The 26,193-nt window shown below is 43.5% G+C and overlaps 1 protein-coding gene across 4 annotated transcripts in view; it reads right to left on the reverse strand.

The window, feature by feature from the left end:
* Positions 1-2,126: 2,126 nt before the first annotated feature.
* IL12RB2 (interleukin 12 receptor subunit beta 2) overlaps positions 2,127-26,193 on the reverse strand; it is an 87,153-nt gene continuing 63,086 nt past the window's right edge. For 2 of the 4 annotated variants that reach the window (XM_005204447.5, XM_024984948.2), the window contains 6 exons: positions 23,198-23,296; positions 22,949-23,107; positions 16,410-16,547; positions 11,343-11,433; positions 8,780-8,879; positions 2,127-3,771 (listed from right to left, as the gene is read on the reverse strand). In XM_005204447.5, coding sequence (XP_005204504.2) covers positions 3,232-3,771; positions 8,780-8,879; positions 11,343-11,433; positions 16,410-16,547; positions 22,949-23,107; positions 23,198-23,296 — 1,127 coding nt within the window. In that variant the 3' untranslated portion in view covers positions 2,127-3,231. 4 annotated transcript variants of the gene reach the window in all.

Consider the following 26,193-nt stretch of genomic DNA (forward strand, 5'->3'; position numbering starts at 1 on the left):
TTGGGACAGGGTGGAGGGGAAAAGGCACTAAGGGGAAAGAACTAGATAACAACAGCTTGGCTTTCCTATTGCCTATAAGGAAGACAGAGGCCCAGGAAATGGAGTTTCTGGCTTCTGGTAAAGAGGGTCTTTTTAATGAATAATTGAAGGTAATGATCTTTACACACAAATTGGTAGAGATGCCCTTGAATTCACTGAAAATGAACTTGAACTTTATTTGTAGTATTTAGGTCCCAGAGAATTCAGGAATTTGATAGTTTCAATAGAGCAGAGATTTCTGGGTTGGCTTTTGGGATATGTATCAGGAGTGAGGATTTAAAGTATTGCTAATTTTCCTGAGGAATGAAAGCCTGGCTATATGAATATTGGTGAGCTCTACTAGGCTTGGTAAATGAGTTAATCTGATCTAGGAATTTTACTTGTGTGTGGCCAGGAAGGAAGATTATAAAAACTATTTGGAGCAAGGGCAGAATGAGGTTACCTATCCTGTCATTTACAGAAGGAGGGCATTTGTCTGCCAGAGTGAGCAGCCAAAGGCATGCTCAAATATGTTTTTGGTAGCTTAGCAGTAAACAATCCACCTGCAATGAAGGAGACTTGCAGGAGACATGAGTTCGATCCCTGGGTCGGGAAGGTGCCCTGGAGGAGGAAATGCAGCCCACTTCAGTATTTCTGCCTGGGAGATTCCATGGACAGAGGAGCCTGGTGAGTAACAGTCCATGGGGTGGCAGAGAGTCAGACACAACTAAACAGCAACATGTATTGCAGTAGTGCTGTCAGTCAATGGTAGGGTAGAATTGGGGTTGAGAATGAAGAGGATTACAAGCAAATGCAATTGTCTCAATAAAGAGGAAGCAGGCATAGCTGGACTGCCTTCTAGAACAGAAGAACAAGGTGGAGGTGGTGGCAGGAGACATCTCTTACTTTATATTGATAACCTACTCTATCAATCTGATTCTCCAGCACTGTGGACCAGGCACGGTGCTGGAGAATCAGATTGCTGTGATCCCTGCCTTCAGGTTACTTACAGTCCAGTAGAGAAAAAGTGCATTGTACAAGGGGAGTGCTGAGGAGGCTTCTGCATCCTTAGAAGGAGACTTTTCTTTTAAGAAAACAATTGAGGACTGCAGTACCACCTGGGGCTTTAAGGGGAGGGAAAAGGTAGTGGTGGTGGTTTTGTTGCTAAGTCATGTCTGACTCTCTGTGACCCCATGGACTGTAGCCCGCCAGGCTCCTCTGTCCATGGGATTCTCCAGGCAAGAATACTGGAGTAAGTTGCCATTTCCTTCTCCAAGGGAAAAGGTGTGGGTGGTTAAAAAGGAGACTGGGACCTGTGTGTTGAAGCGGGAGGGGAAGAGTGGCTAAAATGGCTATTAAGTAATCAAAAGAAAGCAAATATAGGAACAGCAGGTATTGCAAGAAATAAAAGTTGGTTCTTACTCTCAAGAGGTGACAATTTGGACTGCTGCTGAGGTGGCAGCTTTGTCTGTCATGACCTATTGAAATAGTCAAACAAGGGGCTCCACAGCTTGGGTGCAGACAAGCCAGTGCTGAAGCTGCAGAGATGCAAGGAACCACGCAGTGGGGGGTGCTACCCAGCAGTTAAGCAGAGTAGAATAGATACGTAAGGAAGAAGCTTAAGCTTTTCAAATAAAGCCTGGGAGGACTAGCTATGTTAGTCTGGAATGGCAGGAGGCATGGGTGAAAAGTTAAACATGACCTAGCAGAACATTTGTATCTCAGGCCGATGGGACATACTGATCTAGACATAGATGTGGTCTATAGTAGCAACTTTATATACAGTTGACCCTTAAACAGTGTGATGATTAGGGGCATCGACTCCCCTGTGCAGTTGAAAATCTGCATATAACTTTTAGTTGGCCGCCTGTAAACGCTGGACTGGAAGAAACACAAGCTGGAATCAAGATTGCCGGGAGAAATATCAATAACCTCAGATATGCAGATGACACCACTCTTATAGCAGAAAGTGAAGAGGAACTAAAAAGCCTCTTGATGAAAGTGAAAGTGGAGAGTGAAAAATTTGGCTTAAAGTTCAACATTCAGAAAATGAAGATCATGGCATCCGGTCCCACCACTTCATGGGAAATAGATGGGGAAACAGTGGAAACAGTGTCAGACTTTATTTTTCTGGGCTCCGAAATCACTGCAGATGGTGATTGCAGCCATGAAATTAAAAGACGCTTACTCCTTGGAAGGAAAGTTATGACCAACCTAGATAGCATATTCAAAAGCAGAGACATTACTTTGCCAACAAAGGTCCGTCTAGTCAAGGCTATGGTTTTTCCTGTGGTCATGTATGGATGTGAGAGTTGGACTGTGAAGAAGGCTGAGTGCCGAAGAATTGATGCTTTTGAACTGTGGTGTTGGAGAAGACTCTTGAGAGTCCCTTGGACTGCAAGGAGATCCAACCAGTCCATTCTGAAGATCAGCCCTGGGATTTCTTTGGAAGGAATGATGCTGAAGCTGAAACTCCAGTACTTTGGCCACCTCATTCGAAGAGTTGACTCATTGGAAAAGACTCTGATGCTGGGAGGGATTGGGGGCAGGAGGAGAGGGGGACGGCAGAGGATGAGATGTCTGGATGGCATCACTGACTCGATGGACGTGAGTCTGAGTGAACTCCGGGAGTTGGTGATGGACAGGGAGGCCTGGCGTGCTGCAATTCATGGGGTTGCGAGGAGTTGGACACGACTGAGCGACTGATCTGATCTGATCTGATCTGTGGCTCAGCATCCAACAATGGATCCTGTAGTACTGTAGAATTTATTATTTTTAAAAATATGCATATAGGTGGACCCATACAGTTCAAACAGATATTATTCAAGGTCAACTATAAATGGTTGTTGAATGAATGGTCCTCTGCACTGTTTGCCATTGCTAGTAAGAGTTTTGGTTTCTACTCTTGCCTTTCCCCTTTCTGGACAACATAGACAAGAAAGTTGCAAGAACCCAGATTGGAATGTCTAGGTCCACACAGCAAAGGATGTAATCTTAAGGCTCTGCAGAAGGCAAGATGAGGTATCTGGATTTGATTACAGCCAACTCTCAGTTCCTGAGATTCACCCTGAGCTGGCTTACCTGCCCTCTAGCTGCACCCAGATCTGACGGGAGCACCCACAGGTAATGACCACTGGAGCAGGTGGCTGGGTAGACAGGACATGCCTTGCTGGTTGGAGGTACATCAGCTTTCCAAACTTCAAGTTTTGCCACTCAGAGCATGAGGGAGCCACACCCCATCTTTAACTGGTCCAGAGTCAACTTCTCACCACAGGAGAAGGTGAGTGGGCGAAGGGAACTTGAGGGGAAAATGGAAAGAGAGATGTGTTGAGGCAGTTCTTCCAGAGGATCAGTTATGGGAGCCTCATGTGAAGGGAGATAATCCATGTTGGAGGGTAAGTAGCCATCATGGGTAGGAAGGTAGTCCACTGGGAGGATGGTCAAGGGGCTGGCTGGGTTCCCTGGCTTTGAGTCAGGGCCCTTGCTTCCTAGAACCTTGTATAGATCCACCCCTTGTCCTGTCTCTGCTGTGGGAGCCCTTGGAGGTGGTGGGCTTGAGGCACTGTACCCTGTGTCTTCCTCAGAGGTATAGTGACCTTGGACTCCTTGTCCCTTTTCTGACCAGCTGCGGTGATGGGGAGGTCTGAAGACTGGTGTCACTCGACAAAGGACTTCGTTGATAACCAGCGGCTCAGGTTCTTCAGGAGTGGGCCACTCTGTCAGGAGCCTATCCAAGGCCAGCTGTGTCTTTTCCTGAGAAAGGGAAAGAAGAGACTCATATGGCTATGTTGAGTAAGTAGCCTTGACAACCAACTTGTTCAGGGTTCCAAAAGGCCCCACAGCCTGCACTACCTAGTCAGCTCAAGGCAGAACACTGTGGGCCCTTAACTTTGGGAGGTAAGAGAGGCAGTTAACATTGTTGGCGAGCTGTGGACTCCTCTCAGCCCCCAGCAGTGAGTGAGTCACTATCCCACTCAGCCGTCAGCTAGGCTGTTTCTGGTGAGTCAAACTGCACCAGCTGCTTTTCCTCTAGCATAGAAGGCACAGTGGGTGCAGAGGAAAGGCTGAGCTTGCATCTGTCTGGGGAGGAGGCATGGAAGACTTTAAAAGGACGACACTAGAGCTGAATCCTGAGAGGTGTATAGTTTTTCCCAGGTAAGGAGCTGGTGGGGCAAGGAGGATTGGTCTACTCTGGAAGCTGCTAGTTCTTTCTTAGGACAGGCACACTAAGGCTTTAGAAAGAGAAGGAGGTCACATGATGAAGAGACTTTTAAGGGATACTTAAGAGTTCGGGCTTCGATACAACTGCTGAAAGGTTTTTGGCAGGGTAATATCCTTGTCAGTTCTGCTGTTAAGACTCCTCTGGAATAACTTATTTGGAAGAAGTTTTCATCCTTTCCTCACTATAGCTAATTTTGTCTGTTACTCTTCTTGCTCTTTCTCAACATCTAGTTGGTTACATCTCCTTTCCAAGCTTACTACTGATTCCTGAGTCCAAGTTTAAGCACTCTATTAACATTTCTTTTTATAGGCATTATTGGGCTCTCCCCAAACTTGAAACTTTCTTTTATGCTGCCTGCTTGATTTTTCTGAAGCAGAGCTCCAAAGCCCACTTTCAGGAAGCCCCTAGTGACTGTTCCCCACACTGGATTCCTACAAGAGCAAAGAAGCCAGCTGTTGGGTTCTTGGCACAAGATGCTTTATACTGTTACTAAAAAAAAAAAAAAAAAAAGGCATACCCCACCCTCGCCCCCACGCCAAAACATGTCTGTCAGCTGCAAGCAGGGACCAGATCTTATAGGAGGAGGATAATAAAAATAGCCTTTGTCTAGGGCAAATCCTGAGGTCTAATCCCAGCTCTGAGAATCTACAGCTTGGGAAAACTCAATACACCTCTCTGGCCTTTGAATCACTTATCTGTAAGATGCCAAGCTGTGTGAGAATGGTATGATCTATACTGGTCACTGATGTCCCCTCCCTTGCCTCGAGCATGGCAAGTGTCCCCAAAGTGAGTAACAATGCTGTCTCAGGGGAGACTTCTACAACGGGCCCTGAGCAGCCATTGGGTAGGTGTGTACTTTTCTTTCCAGAGCCTGCTCTTTTCCTATCGCTAAGCAAACTAGCCCTGGCACATTGGTCTGGCTTGGAACATGGCTGGCAGCTGCCAAAACACTGTAACCACCGCTATGGAAGGATCACAGAGAGTGAGGATCACTTTGTATTCATAAGGCAAGGCTCTGCCTTTTGACAGTTCTGGCAGTACCAACAGAGGCTGTACCTCAGAACTTTTACAAAGCAGGTCCCCTGGCTGACAAGTCCTGGGGCAAGGCCTCTTGGATCAGTAATAACTCAGGTATATCATAGGAACTATTTTAAGCTTTTACAAGCTCAAAATGGATAACATCCCAGTATTTCCTTTATGTTTGGGCCTTTTCCTCTTGAGTTTTAAGACCATGTCTTTTTGACCACATTTTAAGAAATGGTAGGAGGCTTCCCTGGTGGCTCAGATGGTAAAGAATCCGCCTGCAATGCAGGAAACCTGGGTTCAATCCCTGGGTGGGGAATATCCCCTGGAGAAGGGCATGGCAATCCATTCTAGTATTCTTGCCTGGAGAACCCCATGGACAGGCTACAGTCCATGGGGTTGCAAAGGGTCAGACATGACTAAGCAACTGATACTTTCACTTTCAGGGGAATGTAAAGTCTGATAACTCAAAGCACATTTTGTTGGAGGTGAAAGACTATGGTTTCTGATGTCTGTCCCAGCCTGTCACCAGGAGAGCAGTTTGGGCCTTTAAAAATAGTCTACCCCTGCAAGGGTTTGGTGACATGGGGTTCTGAGGCTGCCACAAGCCAATGGCATGTTTTTTTTTTTTTTTTTAATTTTCCAATTTATTGGGTTTTTTTTTTTTTTTTTTGCAAAAGAAATATAGGGACATAGTCTTGTAAATTTTTTTTTTTCTGTTCAAAGAGAATTTGTAATAAAAATTAAGTGGCCTTCATGCCTTCAACCGCCTCCCCAAAGACAACCACCACTACCAGTTTCATATTTAGGCTTCCAGAAATATCCTGTGCACATGTTGGAGAGAGTGTGTGTGTATAATCACCTTCCTTTTATACAAATGAGAATCCACTTTAGACAATTAATACAAACTGCTTTTTTTCACCTTTAAATATACAAGAGATTTAGATACATGGAGAAGGAAATGGCAACCCACTCCAGTGTTCTTGCCTGGAGAATCCCAGGGACAGGGGAGCCTGGTGGGCTGCCGTCTCGGGGGTCGCACAGAGTCGGACGTGACTGAAGCGACTTAGCAGCAGCGGCAGCGGCAGCAGCAGATCTCAGTTTTGTTTTTAGTAGTTTCATAACCTCTTACTGTACAGATATACCCAAATGTTTAACCTGGCCCCCTGGCGGCAGGTTACATTATGTAATGCTTGGCTTCTATTTATAACGCTGCAATGAAAATACTCATAGTGTACAACTTCAGGCATGTGTGTGGCAATTTCTGTTATTGTTTCCCTGTGTTACTTTCTCTAACCCTTTGTTTATCTCAGCACCTCTTCTAAGCTTTTTATGGGCTCTTCAGTGGCTCTGTATGCCTCTGTGTCCCCTCACACCCAGGCAGTGGCAAATAGAGACCATGACACCAAAGCCGCCAGCGTGGGAGCCAGGTGTCCGTGACTGACCCAGAGCTGCTCCCCACTGTGCTATTTCAGGCTTTCAGGACATGGGACTATGGCATCTCAGCATTGGAAGAGAGAGACCTTAGAGCTCAGCTTATTCAACTCCTGGTACCTGAATCCCCTCTAATACTAGCAATGGCATCCTTATTGAGAACATTCCCATAGGTCATTACAATATTGCCTCCAAGTGAGGGTCCAGTGTGGGAACACCTCTTGAGTTAGTCTTTTCAGCTCAGAAGCTCTGACTGCTGGCAACACCTCCCTCACCCTGTGCTGAAGATCTTTTAGAACATTTAAAATATAATGGCAGACAGCACATCCTATTTATATGTGAACCCAGGATCCACCTACTAGTCGACTAACACTGGACAAGTTACTGAGTCCTCTGTGCCTCAGCTTCCTTATTTGAGAAATGGGGATGATAACATTATAACCTCATAAAGCTGTTGTACAGGTTAGATGTTAATGCATGAAAATTTTTTTACTGGACAAGTTACTGAGTCCTCTGTGCCTCAGCTTCCTTATTTGAGAAATGGGGACCATAACATTATAACTAATAAAGCTGTTGTACAGGTTAGATGTTAATACATGAAAATTTTTTTACAGTGCCTGGCATAGAGAATGTACATTATATTTTATATGTAAACATATTGTTGTGTAATATTGTTACATATCATAATATACTATATAATTATATATCATAAATACTCAAATATACATCATATACATGCATACATACATATATTGTTATTATTATACTGTTCTTGCTACTGTAACTTAACAGGGACAAAACTCCTCAACAGAGAAAGAAGGCTTCAAGAATAAATCTTCCAGGGAAGAAAATGAATGATCTTTGCCTTGTATGATCCATGTGCTTTATATGGCATCTGATTTAGTCTTCACAACAATATATATGAGAGATATTGTCAACTCCTATTTTATGGAGGATGAAACTAGGGCTCATGTCATCGGACAAGCTCCTCAAGGATCACTGACATAGTACGTGGCAGAGGTGGCCTTATTTCAAAGGCATTAAACTGTGGTGACTTAAATTCCTACTGAGGCAGACATAACTGGGACCAGCTCTTTCCCTGAGGAGCAGCTGGTACCACTGTCTTTTGGTCTGAGAAAGGGTGTGGATGAGAGAATGCATGGGTGACTGAAGAGGAAGAGTCTTAGAGGAACCGGGCTCTAAGACGTGAGAGTGTGGGGCTGCTAAGGCCCCAGGTGGTGGAAAGAACATACCCGCCCCCCCCCCACCCGTTCCCCTTTATTCCCCTTCAGTGCATATTCTGGCTCCGCATTCAGATGCCTTCAACTTCAAGGTCCTTGGCCAGAGACCTCTCGCCCGCTGTGAGCTGCTTTCCCTCCTGGGACTGTGTGGCAGCAGGTCCCTGCATGTCCTCTACTCCCAGCAGTCTCCTGTGCTAGCTGAGCAACCTCTCCTGCCTTAAAACCTTTTCCTTGCACAATGGAATGACTTACTGGCTTCCTGCCAAGACCAAAATAGTCTGGGCTCTATCTGTTCTGAGCTCACAAAGGACTGGGAGCATCGCAGTAAAAGCTTCAGTGCTCTTGAATTTGGATGAGCCAACGCTCACCAAATACACTTGCTTTTTAAATCTTTTTTTGAAGTAAGCTGAGGTGAGGAGGGGAACATAATGCACAGATAGGAATGGAAAGCTTTGGGTTTTTAGTCTTGGTCATAAGCTTCAGGGGCTTTCCAGGTGGCTCAGTGATAAAAGAATCCACCTGACAATGCAGGAGATGTGGTTCGATCCCTGGGTTGGAAAGATTCCCCAGAGTAGGAAATTTCCAACATTCCTGCCTAGAAAATCCCATGGACAGAGGAGCCTGGCAGGCTGCAGTCCATGGAGTTGCAGAAAGTTGGACACGACTGAATGAGCATGCACACATAAGCTTCAGAAAATTACTATGCGTGGGGGTGATGACTCAGCTGGTAACCTGGTATGATAAGCAGCTTATTCACAGGATCTAAGCACCTAGGTTTCCCTGTAGCTACAATGGGAGACTTAGAACCCCATCAACTGGCCACCACGGCTTTACACCTTACCTCCACAATAGGATATTTCTTGGCCCAAGTGCTATTTGCTGGATCTGGAATTTCTTTGCTACACCACTGAGGTCTGAGGGCCAAAAGGAGAACAAATACCCTGCAGGTAAAGACAACATGGCATCTGGTTAAGTGTGCACACAGTGGCATGGGAACACAGGTTCTTAGGTGATTTCAGTGCAGGATTATGCAAATGAATAAAGTGTAAATACTGCAGGAGAAAGATGTTGCCTCACCTAAGGCTGGACTAGTTTTCTATGAAGTCTGGACAGATGATAAAGCTCGTGCCACAACCACTTAGGGTTTGCTAAATAAACTATGGAACTTTCCCTCAGTATGATGTTTAGCTATCACTGAGCAGCCAAGTACTCATTCAACAGACACTGACTGAATCCCTAATGCATGACCAGCACAGTGCCACATGCTGCGTGGATAAAACAGCAAATAAGAGGACATGGTCAATACCCTTGGGGAGATTACTATTTAGTAAATTAGAATGTTTATAAAGAGCTTGTAATGGGAAATAAACTGTTTTGCTAAAAGTAAATAAAGAGTAAAACAGGATACAAGTGGCATAAACAGCTTGGACATAACCAAGCTTAAAAAAAAAAATAAAGCCAAGAAAAAAATACCATATGGAAATATCCAACAGTAGTTGTATTTGGTGATCAGAAGGTCTTTTATTTCTTTCCACATCTCTGGGTTTTTGAAGATACTTTAAGATGAGTTTATGATGTGGAAGAAAAAAAATCCAAAAAGTGTTTCTTGCATGCACATGACTTAAATATTTTACCTTTTTTTTTTAAATTCAAGAGCAATATGAAGCAGTTTTAAAGATGTGGCTTTAATAAACTTTGTTTAATAAGAAAAGTGAGCTGCTGCGATGTATTTAGCCCTTTGAAATGAGATGAGGCCATGTGAGTAGGTTTTTTTCCCCCCAAAGAAATGTGAGCAAAGGTTCCTGTGACCTAGTATAGATCATGCAGATGAGGAAAGTACCCAAAGGATTGTGGGCTAATAAAATGGAAGACAACTGGATCCCTAAGTGGCTGTGTGGAGCAGAGCTGATGACCAGATGACACACCTTAGAATTATATGGGAGAAAAATAAGCTATTTTATTAAAGCCACTATATTTGGAGGTTCTTTTATTTATTTATTTTTTAACAGCAGATGCCTCCACCCTAACTGATACTATTTCCCTCAGGAGGATGCATGAGATTCTAGTTGACTCTTTGAGTTCAACTTTTTCAAAGTCTACCTAAAAAGAGCTCTGCTTTGAAATATGTATCACATATGAGAGAGCTTTAATAAATGGAAAGCCTTTCAAACAAGTTCAATGGCCAGTAGAAAATGACTTTTCTACTGTAGTTTTACTTTGACCTCTTCTCCTACTTTACACAACATCTGAAGAAAACTATTGAATAACTAATTCATTAAAAAATTCTCCATACCAAGTGGTACATGTTTAAAGAAATTTTAGAAACTATAGTTAAACAGAACTAAGATCACCTATGATTCTATCCCCGTTATAACCACCATTAATGTTTTAGTGTATATCCTTGGGGAGGAGTATATTAACTGCCATCCAGTACACGTTTTCCCCTCTTTCTTGGAAGGGGACCCTGATTTACTGGGACAACAAGGAGCCCAGCTAAAAGGTCACAGTTTTAAGCATCTCTTGCCTCATCAACTTCTGGCCAATGAGATGTAACAAAAAGTGTCACGTGTGACTTCTTCGCATGAAGACTCCTGAAGAGGTAGGTACGGGCACTTCCTTCTCCCTGGAGCTGTAGAATGCAGGTCCGACGGCCACAGTCCCTGCAGCCACTGGGCCCTGAGGTGAACTTCATGAGGGCCTCATGAGGGCCATGAGGAGAGAAGCCAAGGTCGGGACAGTGCAGCAGAGAAAGGAGCCTAGGTCCCTGATGACCAGGGAGCTCCTACACCAGTCGTTACCTGAGTTTACTTCCTTTACCTGAGTGAGAAGCTTAGCTCATCTGTCATACTATTTTGGCTTTTTAAGTTATATACAACCAAATCTAATGCTCACTAATACATCTCACATGTCTGTGTGCATGTGTATATGCACTATTTTTTTTAAATGAAAGTACATTTTGTTTTACAACCTGCTTTTTAAAATGCCATATAGCAAATATTCATATGATTCATACTTTTCTTCTACATCTTTAATGAATGCATAGTATGCTATACGGCATAAAATATATTGTGATTTATTTATCCAATTCCATGTTGTCAGGCATTTAGTTTGCTTCCAATTGTTCTCCTTTTATGAATAATACTTCAGTGAACCTGTTTGCCACTAAATATCTGTATATACCTATGATATACTCAGAATAAATTTCTAGTTAGAATTGTTAGGGGAAAGGTTTAATATTTTAAAAAGTTAAACATATACTGTCACTCTAAAAAGCTGAATATACTTAGTCTGCTACCAGCAATGTATGAGAAAACCATTTTTTTTGACCCATAGCAGCACCAGCTATTATATGAAAAAAACAAACAAACAACTTTTACCAAAGTTGGCAGGTGTAATGAACTTACTTTTGTCGGAAGCAACGCATTGAGAGAACGCCCACCATGATGACAGCCATGCAGATACTTGGTGCCACAAATGTGCTCCAATTGGCTTTGCCTGCAGCAAAAAGTGGAGAAGGCAATGGCAACCCACTCCAGTGTTCTTGCCTGGAGAGTCCCAGGGATGGGGGAGCCTGTTGGGCTGCCGTCTATGGGGTCGCACAGAGTTGGACATGACTGAAGTGACTTAGCAGCAGCAGCAAAAAGTGAGCAAACCCTGTGACTGAGTTTAGAATGCGTTTAGAAATGTCCTCAGTGAACATTTCTAAATACTGACTGTGGGATCTCCCCAGTGGTCCAGTGGCTCGGAGATTCCGTGCTTCCAATGCAGGGGGCCCAGGTTCGATCACTCTTCAGGGTACTAGATCCCACATGCTGCAACTAAGAGTTCACATGCCACAACTAAAGATCTTGCATGCTGTCATTAGGACCCAGCATAACTAAGTAAATGAGTAAATAAGTAAATACTGACAGTTGTGTGAACTCCCTGGGCTTTACAGCTCCTGCATAGCTGGACTCAGGAACAAGGCTGACTCACTTTTGCCCATTCAGTTAGGGAGAAAGGGCACAAAGGGGCCAATTCTATGGTTCTAACAGAGGAGCTCCAATCCTACAAGGGCTCCTTCCTCTACTAGGGGCAGAGGGAAAGGGAGTGTGGTATACAAAGCACTGGCTGTGACCTGGAAGCCCTGGAGTCTGGTCCTGGCCCTGCCACTGGCTGATGTGTGGACCTCAGATAATTGATCTATAAATGGTGAGTGATAAAATCTACCTTACAGGTTGTTGTGAACATTAGAGATGATGTATTTAAAGCACAGAGCCATTTATCTGAACATAGAAGGCCTCAAGAAATGGTAGCTATTAATTTTACCAAGCCACTGAATAAGCCTTCTAACTTGGGTCTTTGAAATTGTTCTGATTCCTTCCTCTAAACAATATTTCACTATGTATTGGGATTTTCTATTAATTCATGCAACATTTATTCAGTATAAACCAAGTAACAGGACAGGTTAAATGCTGGAATACACAGATGAATAGGCCATGGGCTTTGCAAGAAGTCATGAAGATAGTCCAGATGACAGATGTATAAACATGTAAACAGTAAACCATGATGCCATGGGATACATGTAAACACAGCATATATGAGGCCCTGTTGCAGAAAACAAAATGGGAAACGGTTTCATGAGCAGCTCAGGAAGGTTTCCCCAAGGGCAGGATGTCAGAAGTTTAGAGCTGGATGCCTAGAAGTCAGCTATGCGGACAAGCTAGGGAAGTGCAGACAGACTAGCAGACTAGGCATGGAAGGAGGAAGCAGAGAGTGCTTCAGCAACCACAGATAGTCTGGTTTTGCTTTCTAGTACAAATGATGAGTTCGTGGCAGAGGATGGAGCTCGACAGGTGAACGGGACCAGGTCATGCAGCGACTGGTAACAAAGCAGTTTGAATTCTAGCTTGAAAGCCCTTGGGAAACATGGATGGGTTGCCACAGGAGGTAGAATGTCAGCAACAGGGATCTTGTAGAAAGATTCTTCTTCTGAGAGAGTGAAGAACAGGTTAGGGGTGGGGAGGGTGTGCAGGGGGCACTGGCGGCCAGAGACCTGCTACTCCCGTGAGAAGGGTTGTTCCCAGGGCTGAACAGGGGAATTAATGCTGGCAGCCTTGTTACCACCCCACACAACTGGCACAGCCTGGCATTTCTTTAGCATCTGCTTTGCTTTCTGGGCAGATGGGACAAGTCTGGAGTACCAGAAGCAGAAAGATGCTGAGTCCTTAATCCAATTAACTGCTCACAAGTTGCCTTTCATGGGAGTGCTGGGAGATGAGTTGTCAGTTTTCCCAGTGGAGAAGTATCTAGCATAGGGTCCTGAATGATTAACTTGGTAGTCCTTGTCACAAACAAGAATAGCTTGTTTTATGCTTGGAGCAGATGTAAAAGGCACTGCCACAGAGAACAGTGTAACTTAGCTGCTAGGAGAGAAACCCATGTTAGCTGGGCCACTTCGTCACATATTCAAATTTAACTTAAACTCAAATCTGAGTCTGATTTGTAGTTCTGGCACTTGCCACCTCTATGACCCTGGGTCATCGCTCTGTACCTCATACCTATGAAAAGATGCCCTAGGCCCTCATTCCTGCATTCATTTCCTATGGAGTGCCTGGCAGTGTGCCTGCTATAGGCATGTGACACAGCTGCAGTCAGGATCAAATGAGTGAAAGTATGTGTTACATGGGTTGGATCGTGTCCTCCCACCCTGAAATTCATATGTGGAAGTTTTAACTTCCAATTCCTCAATAAGTGACCTTATTTGGAAATAGGGTCATTGCAAAGGCTATTAGTTAAGATAAGGTCGGACTGGAGTAGTTTAGTTCAATTCAGTTCAGTTGCTCAGTTGTGTCCAGCTCTTTGTGACCCCGTGGACTGCAGCACGCCAGGCCTCCCTGTCCATCACCAACTCCCAGAATTTATTCAAACTCATGTCCATTGAATCGGTGATTCCATCCAACCATCTCATCCTCTGTCATCCCCTTCTCCTGCCCTCAAGCTTTCATCAAGGTCTTTTCAGATGAGTCAGTTCTTCACATCAGGTGGCCAAAGTGTTGGCGTTTCAGCTCAGCATCAGTCCTTCCAATGAATATTCAGGACTGATTTCCTTTAGGATGGGCTGATTGGATCTCCTTGCAGTCCAAGGGACTCTCAAGAGTCTTCTCCAACACCACAGTTTAAAAGAATCAATTCTTTGTCATTCAGCTTTCTTTATAGTCCAACTCTCACATCCATACATGACTATTGGAAAAACCACAGCCTTGACTAGACAGACATTTGTTGGCAAAATAATGTCTCTGCTTTTTAATATGCTGTCTAGGTTGGTCATAACTTTTCTTCCAAGGAGTAAGTGTCTTTTAATTTAATGGCTGCAGTCACCATCTGCAGTGATTTTGGAGCCCACCAAAATAAAGTCTGTCACTGTTTCCACTGCTTCCCCATCTATTTGCCATGAAGTGATAGGACCAGATGCCATGATCTTAGTTTTCTGAATGCTGAGCTTTAAGCCAACTTTTTCACTCTCTTCTTCACTCACTCACTTCACTTCACTTTCATCAAGAGGCTCTTTAGTTCTTCTTTCCTTTCTGCCATAAGGGTGGTGTCATCTGCATATCTGAGGTTATTGATATTTCTCCTGGCAATCTTGATTCCAGCTTGTGCTTCATCCAGCCCAGCATTTCTCCTTATATACTCTGCATTTAAGTTAAATAAACAGGGTGACAATATACGGCCTTGATGTGCTCCTTTCCTTATTTGGAACTAGACGAAAATGATCTTCACGACCCAGATAATCATGATGGTATGATCACTCACCTAGAGCCAGACATCCTATGTGAAGTCAAGTAGGAAGCATCACTACGAACAAAGCTAGTGGAGGTGATGGAATTCCGGTTAAGCTATTTCAAATCCTAAAAGATGATGCTGTGAAAGTGCTGCACTCAATATGCTGGCAAATTTGGAAAACTCAGCAGTGGCCACAGGACTGGAAAAGGATTCATTCCAATCCCAAAGAAAGGCAAAGCCAAAGAATGTGCAAACTACTGCACAGTTGCACTCATCTCATATGCTAGTAAAGTAATGCTCAAAATTCTCCAAGCCAGGCTTCAACAGTACATGAACCATAACTTCCAGATGTTCAAGCTGGTTTTAGAAAAGGCAGAGGAACCAGGAGCCAGAGATTGGCCCCAGATGTGAGATGAGAGCTGTGGGACAGATTCTCTCACAGCTCTCAAAATAAGCCAACTCTGCTGACACCTTGTTCTCAGACTTGCAGCCTCCTGAACTGTGAGGAAATTAATCTCTGTTGTTTAAGCTACTTGGTTATTGTGCAAAGTTTCCCACACACAAAATACAGTTGCAAAGTGCTTAACACAGTGCCTTGAGCATGATAACTATCTGATATGCAAACGTTGTTAAAAAAGTAAGATCATGGCATCCAGTCCCATGACTTCATGGCAAACAGAAGGGGGAAAAGTGGAGGCAGTGACAGATTTTATTTTCTTGGGCTCCAAATCACTGTGGATGGTGACCTCACCCATGGAATTAAAAGATGCTTGCTCCTTGGAAGAAAAGCTATGACAAACCTAGACAGCATATTAAAAAGCAGAGATACCACTTTGCTGACAAAGGTCCATATTGTCAAAGCTATGGTTTTTCCAGTCATGTATGGATGTGAGAGTTGTACCATAAAGATGGCTGCCAAAGAATTGATGGTTCTGAACTGTGGTGTTGGAGAAGACTCTGGAGAGTCCCTCGGACTGCAAGGAAATAAAAGCAGTCAATTCTAAAGGAAATCAACCCTGAATATTCATTGGAAGGACTGATGCTGAAGCCGAAGCTTCAACACTTTGCTGATGCAAAGAGCCTACTCATTGGAAAAGACCCCAATGCTGGGAAAGATTGAGGGCAGGAGGAGAAAAGGGCAACAGAGGATGAGATGGTTGGATAGCATCATGGATTCAATAGAAATGAGTTTGAGCAAACTCAGGGAGATAGTGAAGGACAGGGAAGCCTGGGGTGCTGCAGTTCAAGGAGTTGCAAAGAGTTGGACAATAGGCAAGAGCTGTATCCTTGTTGGGATTATGCTCATCTTTCATTGAACAGATAATCAGAGGACAAGTACTATGTGCTGGGTGGTGTTCCAGACCTTGATAATAAGTGATAGACACTAGTTCCTGCCTGTTGGATTCAGAGTTTTGAATAGGGGTCAAGCGTAGCGCATTATGAAGAAAATACGGATGTGCATTTAGGAAGACTTTCTGGAGGAGGCAACATTTTTGCTAAGTTTTGAAAACTGAGTAGAGACTGTCTCCAAGCAGATAATGAAATGGTAGGGCACTCTGCTTAGAGGACATGGCAAACACAAGGGTGTAGCGGCAAGCAAATAATTAATAAACTAAAGAAAGTCTGATAATCTCCTTATCACATAATGGGGGTATACTCCTATGGAGGAATCCAGTGGACTGGCCCTCTGTAAGGGTGGTTCTTACCTTGCAGACAAAATTCTCTTTCATTTCCTTGGGGGCTTTCACCAGCAGCTGTCAGAGCTGTCATCCACAGAACATATGTCACTCTGGGCTGCAGGCTGTCTATGGGATGTGAATTTGGGGAGATCCTATAGGGAATTTCTGAAAGGAATATAAAGGAGGAAAGGCATGCATTAAAGGAGATACTTGAATGTGGGCTTTTATTCGTATTTATTTGTTAGTGCTTTATTTAAATTGAAAAAGAAAAGCACATTGCTATTTTAAAATAGTCCTAATTCATTGGTACTTAATACTTTAAAAGACCCTAGACACTATCATTTATGAAGGCCCCATGTCACAGTATATTAAAAGAATATACTGTGTATATTAAAAAGAATATATACAGTATATTAAAATTTTTTTCTGTGATAAAAATATTTTCAAAGAATGTGTTTTATTTTGCTTTTGAAATTATTTAGCTGTAGTAATTCCTTTTATTTCCTATAATTAAGAAGAGATGGCAAGAATACACAGAAGAACTGTACAAAAAAGAGCTTCATGACCCAGATAATCATGATGGTGTGATCACTGACCTAGAGCCAGACATCCTGGAATGTGAAGTCAAGTGGGCCTTAGAAAGCATCACTATGAACAAAGCTAGTGGAGGTGACAGAATTCCAGTTGAGCTATTCCAAATCCTGAAAGATGATGCTGTGAAAGTGCTGCACTCAATATGCCAGCAAATATGGAAAACTCAGCAGTGGCCACAGGACTGGAAAAGGTCAGTTTTCATTCCAATCCCAAGGAAAGGCAACGCCAAAGAATGCTCAAACTATTGCACAATTGCACTCATCTCACACGCTAGTAAAGTAATGCTCAAAATTCTCCAAGCCAGGCTTCAGCAATATGTGAACCGTGAACTTCCTGATGTGCAAGCTGGTTTTAGAAAAGGCAGAGGAACCAGAGATCAAACTGCCAACATCTGCTGGATCATGGAAAAAGCAAGAGAGTTCCAGAAAAACATCTATTTCTGCTTTATTGACTCTGCCAAAGCCTTTGACTGTGTGGATCACAATAAACTGTGGAAAATTCTGAAAGAGATGGGAATACCAGACCACCTGATCTGCCTCTTGAGAAATTTGTATGCAGGTCAGGAAGCAACAGTTAGAACTGGACATAGAACAACAGACTGCTTCCAAATAGGAAAAGGAGTACGTCAAGGCTGTATATTGTCACCCTGTTTATTTAACTTCTATGCAGAGTACATCATGAGAAACGCTGGGCTGGAAGAAACACAAGCTGGAATCAAGATTGCCGGGAGAAATATCAATAACTTCAGATATGCAGATGACACCACCCTTATGGCAGAAAGTAAAGACAAACTCAAAAGCCTCTTGATGAAAGTGAAAGTGGAGAGTGAAAAAGTTGGCTTAAAGCTCAACATTCAGAAAACGAAGATCATGGCATCTGGTCCCATCACTTCATGGGAAATAGATGGGTAAACAGTGGAAACAATGTCAGACTTTATTTTTCTGGGCTCCAAAATCACTGCAGATGGTGACTGCAGCCATGAAATTAAAAGACACTTACTCCTTGGAAGGAAAGTTATGACCAACCTAGATAGCATATTCAAAAGCAGAGACATTACTTTGTCAACAAAGGTTCATCTAGTCAAGGCTATGGTTTTTCCTGTGGTCATGTATGGATGTGAGAGTTGGACTGTGAAGAAGGTTGAGCGCCAAAGAATTGATGTGTTTGAACTGTGGTGTTGGAGAAGACTCTTGAGAGTCCCTTGGACTGCAAAGAGATCCAACCAGTCCCTTCTGAAGGAGATCAGCCCTGGGATTTCTTTGGAAGGAATGATGCTGAAGCTGAAACTCCAGTACTTTGGCCACCTCGTGCGAAGAGTTGACTCATTGGAAAAGACTCTGATGCTGGGAGGGATTGGGGGCAGGAGGAGAAGGGGACGACAGAGGATGAGATGGCTGGATGGCATCGCTGACTCGATGGACATGAGTCTGAGTGAACTCCGGGAGTTGGTGATGGACAGGGAGGCCTGGTGTGCTGCGATTCATGGGGTTGCAAAGAGTTGGACACGACTGAGCGACTGATCTGATCTGATAATGTTTCTGACATTTATCAGGTATATTTGAGAACTCCTGGGGAGGAAATTAAATGTACAAATTGTTTTCAATAGAATTTTCAAGAAATTCTATTTCCTAGAAATTTGTGCATTTATCAATTAATGAAATAGACATTTAAGTTACATTTATTAATTCTGATTTCCTTTTTTTTTTTTTTTGATAAGTTCTGGGTATTGGTCTTGGTGGATTTAATCTTTGATCTGCTTCAATTTGACATAAAATCTAAAAAATGAGAGCAATAGTACTTAGATTTATTTTGGTAGTTTAAGCCTAGATTGTCAGTTCTTTATACTTTCAACACCCCTGCAGGTTCTCAGCAGGGAAGATTTGGTTTTTGAGCAATGTGTTGATGCTGTTTTTCTCCTCCAAGAAACATGAATGTCGGTAGCATTTAGTAAACAGGCAGTCTCCTCCTCCAGGGATCTGCCGGGTGTGAGTTTCAGAGTGAGCTCTCAAAAACTGAGGGGAACTGTAAAATTAAGGCTGGAGCTTCTACAGGTGTAGTTTACTTGCTCAGCAGACTTGTCCATGTGCTGGTGATCAAAGTGGAAACCAGAACTCAGCACTGTGTGCCTCAACATCATTTATGGGCTTACAAATCCCAGGGTGGGGCTTCCCAGGTGGTACAGTGGTAAAGAATCAGCCTGCGAATGCAGGAGATGCCAGTTTGATCCCTGGGTCGGGAAGATCCCCTGGAGAAGGAAATGGCAACCCACTCCAGTATTCTTGCCTAGAAAATTCCATGGACAAAGGAGCCTGGTGGGCTACAGTCCACGTGGCCACAAAGACTGAGTGACTGAGCACACACAAATCCTAGGGCAAGTTAGATTTTCCCCCTGCTTGCTGAATTTACTTCAACAGTCAGACATATTTATTATGTATACAAGACACTAAGACACAGAGTATGCCTCAACGAGTTCACCGTCTATTACTATTAGGGATAACAGACCCCATGACACTCCCACACCCCTGCTTACTATGGGTGACCAGCAAGATGGAGCCCTGTATTATTGCGTTCACTCTGCCCAAAGGAGCTAAGGCCTCAGCAGATCATTTAACAGCTGTGACTATCAGAGCAATTCCTATATTTTCCATCCTTTTGAGAAAAAGTACCACATGGAAAATTCCTAACCCTACTTCAACCTGATGAAATTGCTTGCACAGACTTCAGCTATATGATTAAACTAAATTGTATCTCATTCCCAAGGCAGGGGACTAAAAAAATAATTTGAGAGAGACTTTCTGCTCATCTTGCTGCAGCAAAGCATGCATGGTGAGCATCAGGGAGTCAAATGAGACATTGGAACACAAGGGAAGGTGTTTGAATAGTTTTCTGGGCCAAAAATGTTTACATACACACACACACACACACACACACACACGTGCATATATTGTATATATTTGAAGAATAAAAACAGAAGTTATGGGAGGAGCAGGGAGGAGAGTGATGGTGTCAGCAATCTGGTTGGCAAATAGGTTGAGTTGAGTAATGAGAGAAAGAAGTCATGCAGGAAATACTGGTTCTGCTGCCTCATCTGGGCTGTGACCTGGCAGAGATAAAGGAGGCCATTCAGTCCTTAGGTCTGAAACTTTAGGCTGATGGTGGTTAAATGAGAAAGGCACCAGTTTAGAGGCTAATGGTTGCCAGTTATCTGAAATGTGGCCAGTAAGAAGGTCAAGTGGTACCAGGCAAAACTGTTGTTGTTTAGTCACTAAGTTCTGTCGGACTCTTTTGTGACCCTGTGGAATGTAGCCCACTCAGATCCTTTGTCCACGGGATTCTCCAGGCAAGAATACTGGAATGGGTTGCCATTTCCTTCTCCAGGGGGATCCCCAACCCAGGGATTGAACCCAAGTCTCCTGCATTGGCAGGCAGATTCTTTACCACAGAGCCACAAGGGAAGCACACCAGGCAAAACAGTTGCATGGTTACTAGAAATTAGCTTTGATCTAATCATCTGCATTGATTTAACAAAGTGCAAGGCAGTATTCACCCATTTGTTACTCAAAAAATACTGTTCTTATTAAACACCTACTGGATGCCTGGCTGTACTGCAAGTAAGGGGGAAACAATGATGAACTAATAATCATGGCTTCTGTCTTCATGTTGGCAAAAACAGCCAAGTAATAATAAGTAGAGGGTGTGTGCCTGTAGAGCAGTGCGCATGGCAGTACCCACACGCTTCCAGAGGAGTGGCAGTGTGCTGGAACTGCCTGGGGAAGCCCCGCCCCAGCGCTACGCCTCTCTCCCAACCAGTCCAGGCCGGGTGAAGTGCTCTTACTGAACCCTGCTTGTGCTGTCAGGGGCCAGGCCAGAAGACACCTACGACAAGGGTCCTTCCTCCTGGGAACTCCATGCTCCTTTTGCTGTTGTCAAGCCTTTCTGGTTTCTTTCTCTCTCCTCCCCAACCTACTGCCTCCTACCACTCTCTGGAAACTGCACCTGTGGATTCGCCAACAATTTCTGGTTGCCAAATGCAACAGGCAGTTGTCAGTCCTTGATTAAAGAATTTACATCACTTGTGTGTAGTTTTCCATCACCCTGGGTAGACTGTGAGCTCTCTGAAGATAGGGAACAGGTCTTATTCATCTGTAAGTGCTAAGAGGGAAACTATCTAAACTGGTACAAAATAGGGTTTGAATCTGCACCTTCTTCCTTTTAAACTTATTTTAAAATACCATTACACAGACTTCAGATTCATCAGATTTTTTGCAAATAAGGTAGGTAATTTCTTCAACATCTACAAGAACAGATTTTAGAACTATCTAACCATGTTGATCTGTTATAAATAGACATCTCAGTTTAAATTCTATAAAAATTAACATTTAAGAGGGAGCAAATGTCACATGAAGCATTCCAAATGGCCCAGGATTGCATCAATTGATGAAGCACCACTGGGGGCACATTTCAGAACTGACTAACCCTGACAGTGGGGAGCAGCTACATTCAGTGATATGCTGCATTTAAAAACTGTAGATTATTAAGCAGATTGTTGTAAGGTCTCATAGTGGAACACTACAGAACTGTTAAAAAGAAGAATGAGACAAGTCCACATGGACTGATGTGGAAAGATCTCACTATGGATTGATGTTTTTTGTTGTTTAGTTGCTGCTGCTGCTAAGTCAATTCAGTCGTGTCCGACTCTGTGCGACCCCATAGACAGCAGCCCACCAGGCTCCCCATCCCTGGGATTCTCCAGGCAAGAACACTGGAGTGGGTTGCCAGTTCCTGCTCCAATGCATGAAAGTGAAAAGTGAAAGTGAAGTCGCTCAGTCGTGTCTTAGTGACCCCATGGACTGCAGCCTACCAGGCTCCTCCTTCCATGGGATTTTCCAGGCAAGAGCACTGGAGTGGGGTGCCATTGCCTTCTCCAGTTTAGTTGCTAGTGAGAGGCAAAGTAAGGTACAGATCAGAATACAGATGGTTATCCCAAATGTATGCTGGTATACGCATTGCATTTTCTTCTGGAAGAACACATGAAGAACTACTAACAGCCTAAGTATAGAGGAAAGGATAATTCCCACTTTATATCTTTCTGAACTATTTGAATGGTTTTACCATATATAAGTATTACTTATATAATAAAAAATAATTAGCTTTAAAAGTCATAACTTTTAGAAAAGCAATACTGCAGATCTAAGGTCAAGAGAGAGGACCAGTTCCTCAAGTTTGCCAGGTAAAAACCATTCTGCAGGCAGCACTCTGGCACCTATATGGCAGGTCGGCTTTGTTACATTCTTCTGGAACCCAATAATTCTTACTAAGGAATAAAATGGTTGCTTCTTTATGATACGTGCTCCTGAAAGAACTCTGGCTGCCTATAAATACGAAAGGGAGGTTCAAGCCAGGAAAAATAAAACAAAACTGCATAAATCAAAGATTAAAACATTAAATCTGGCAAGTGATTTGGAGCTGCTCAGTGAATGAGTGATGAAATCACTTGAGATAATACTCTAGCCAGAATTTAATTGCTTTAGTATTATTGCATAATTATGGGTCATAAGGAGTTACTTAAATTGTATTTTATTCATTTAAGGAGAAAATAACATGCTATGATGGTATTTGCAAGTGTGGGGATTCAAAGGTTTTCCAAACGCATTCCCCACAAACCTCAAGGGTCTATATAATGATATCCAAGTGCCTTTATTGCTTTTTGAAATGCTGTCCCCATATAAGTGAGCTCCTTAAGAGCCTCATTCATTAACTTTATTTCTTCCATTGCTTGGCATGTAACACATATTCAGTAACTGTGAGTGTGTGTGTGTTTAGATGTCTTTTACTTTTCTTCATTCAATTAACTTTACACATATTTATTGAGCACCTACTAAGTCCTAGGTACAGTGCCAGCACTTGCACAGCTTGTGTTTTCCCAACACCTAAACAAGAAAGGCCCTGTTGCCTTTGTCTCTCACACATACCACAAAGCTGAGGCTGGGAGTTGGAGTCCCGTTCCTTCCAATATATCCTGTAGTGGAGGATGCAGCCCATTTGCTCCCGGGCTGGAATTTCATCCCATGAAATTAAAACGCTCCCCTTTTCCTCTGAGATGGCATTAATGTGGGGGCCACTCAGTGGTGCTGTGAAGTAGAACATAGGAGGCTTTTGTCACCCTCCAAATCCAAACCATTAAACTAGAGCACAATTGGACGAAAGAGCCCAAGACTCACCTTTGTGCTGGGAGTTACCCCGGGTGGAGTTGCATCCTCCCTGGTCCCCTGCAAGTGCATGCACGCGGATTTCATAACAGATGTAGGGTTTTATGTTTTCTGCAAGACATAAAGACAGAGGCTATTCCAGTTCAAACAAGGGTTTAAACAAAACCACACAGACAGCTTCTGAAACAAAACTCACTTTTAAGGAAAACCTTTGACTTCTACAAATAAATTATTTGCTGTTTACAGCAAGGTAAGGGTGATGTTTTGTAGGCACAGCACTTGAATGGCTCTTCTGATTCCCCAGATACTTATCATGATCTGACAGGGCAGTGTAGGTGACACATTCTGGTGTGACTAATCAGGGTGCCGCTCAGTGTAATCTACCCCTTTGCCCCGCCCTGCCAGCCCCCAGTCCCCCCGCCATGTTCCACTCAGATCTCAGTTGCCTCACAGCTTGGAAGACTGGGAAGATACCTGGGGATGCTAATACTCCTTCCTATCTTTTAAAGTGCTACACTTTGCAGTTTTCTGTCAGCCATAAGGTTTATTGGCACTCTCCCCTGCCCAAACTCCTTATTTCCATGAATCTCAAATGTCAATTTCCTGTAAAGAAAAGGCCCCTGTCATAGATACTGCCCGTGACTTATCTTTAAACTCCCAATGAAAATTTAAAGGAAAAAGATTACTTCTGTTAGGTAACTAACTGTAGTCTCACATGGGCAGAGGAAGGACTCTTTCCCACATTGTTCAATGCCCTGCCATAGGTAGGTCGGGTCCCCTACACTGACAGTTGATTAGGGTTTCACATTTTCTTTTTGGGAAGAGGAATTTTATATCACAGAATAATTTACTACATTGTGTGTTTTCTATAAAAATCCATTATCCCTTAAATATTCCAGCAAGTAGGCAGTACATAAAGCCCAAATGTGCAACTACTACTGTCCATGAGGAGATAAAAACTCATGCCATGGGCAAGTTCCAAATCGTATTCATGAGTCAAGTGAAGTAGAACAAGGCTGCAATCAGCTTAGCCCTGTCATCTAAAGATGCTTTGTGGGTGGCATCCAGACCCAGAAATCCAAAGGGCAACATGGAATATGGAATTGCTTCATTTGGGAGGGGCTGGTGCCTGGCAGCTCTGTTGCTAGCTCTGGAAGGGACCTATCAACCACAGTGCCAGGTGGGAGTTCCAGATGAGCACATTAGGCAAACGGTTTCGTTGCATTTTGCCATGCAAGGTGTGAGTTCAGGGCAGAGGCCTTGGGAACTGCTGCATCAGAAACTTTGGGCTTCTTGTGAATAGCCTGCCCCTAGTGGAGGAGGGCAGGCTTCGCTTGTGGCTCCGATGGTAAAGAGTCTACCTGCAATGCAGGAGACTGGGGTTCAGTCCTGGGTTGGGAAGATCCCGTGGAGGTGGTCATGGCAATCCATTCCAGTATTCTTGCCTGGAGAATCCCATTGACAGAGCAGCCTAGTGGGCTATAGTCCAGGGGGTCACAAAGAGTCCGACACAACTGAGTGACTAACTTGTGGAGGAGGGAAGAAAATGTGGCTCCATAACTTAGCTGACTCTTTTTTATGAAGAGTAGAGCCCGAGCAAGCTTGTTCCCCAATTCTGACCTTAAGAACTCCTCCTGTTTTCCTGGCTAATTCTTACTTGTGTGTATATGTGTGCTCAGTCAGTCATGTCTGACTCTGCAACCCCATGGACTGCAGACTGGAGGCTCCTCTGTCCATGGAATTTTCCAGTCAAGAATATTGGAGTGGGTTGCCATTGCCTACTCCAGGGGATCTTCCCGGCTCAGGGATCAAACCTGCCTCTCTTGGGTCTCCGGCACGAACACACCCTAATCACTGTCTGCTCCCCACCTCAGAAATTCCTTAGCCTTTGCTGCTGGTGGATGAAGCCCATACTCTTAACATTTTCATTTCTTTTTAGAGTCTGGCCCTGAGTTCCAGGCTTATTTCTGAAGACTCCCATGCATGCACACACACCTGGCACTCCTAGGCAAAGGTTCTGTCTCCCTATTCATAAACTGTCTCTCAAGTGGTTTTCACAGAAAGCTAATTTCACCTGTTAAATCTGGGAGAAGGCAAACACTAAATGATCAGCAATGAGAGGCAATCATAGAGGAAGTATGATGGGAGCATACAGAAGATGAGCCCCAATAGGTAGGCATGAGGGAAGGTTTTCTAGACACCATGATGTCTACGTTATCTGTAAAAGGAGTGGTTATATAATAAGGTCAGAACTGTTTTCACCTAGACAAGACAGGACTGACAGTCTCTAGCCTAGACCCCACCAACTTATAATCCAGGAGTTGAACTTCACTGTAGCCCATTCCAAAGCACCCAACTCTGCCCCAGCTAGATGCTGGGAAAAAACTGGTAAGGATCTTATGGCAATGAGTTATCTTACTGACTGGAGAGGGTAACTTTGAATTCATGATAAGTATGAATTAGGTAAGTTTTAAGTGTTTATTTCTAAAAGTGAAGTGAAAGTGAAGTCACTCAGTCGTGTTCGACTCTTAGCGACTGTTACGTCAAAACAAACTCACAGTTAATCAAGTGTTTTCAGGTAGGAGAATGACTTGAATTAATAGTTAATCTCATCCAGTATGATTGCTTTTATTCAAATGAATATGTCTGAAGTGCTTAAGAACATTTTAGTTTCTTAAGTATGGAAAAAATTCTCTCTTGTCATTTATTTTAGGCACTGTGTATAGAATTAATAGAATTTCTTAAAAGAAAGATCTGTAGGGACTGTATAGTTCAAACTATCCCAAAGGGGTAAATCCTAATATAATAAGTGTTTATAATTACATAGCAGTTTAGAGTTCAGTATCTACTGTTTCGTCTGATTTGATGGACATAACAGTCATAAAGGGCTTCCCAGTTAGCTCAGTGGTAAAGAATACGCCTGCCAGCGCAGGAGATCCAGGAGACGCAGGTTGGATCCCTGGGCCGGGAAGATCCCCTGGAGGAGGAAAGGGCAACACACTGCAGTA

The sequence above is a fragment of the Bos taurus genome, chromosome 3 (genome assembly GCF_002263795.3).
Source record: "Bos taurus isolate L1 Dominette 01449 registration number 42190680 breed Hereford chromosome 3, ARS-UCD2.0, whole genome shotgun sequence".
NCBI lineage: Eukaryota > Metazoa > Chordata > Mammalia > Artiodactyla > Bovidae > Bos > Bos taurus.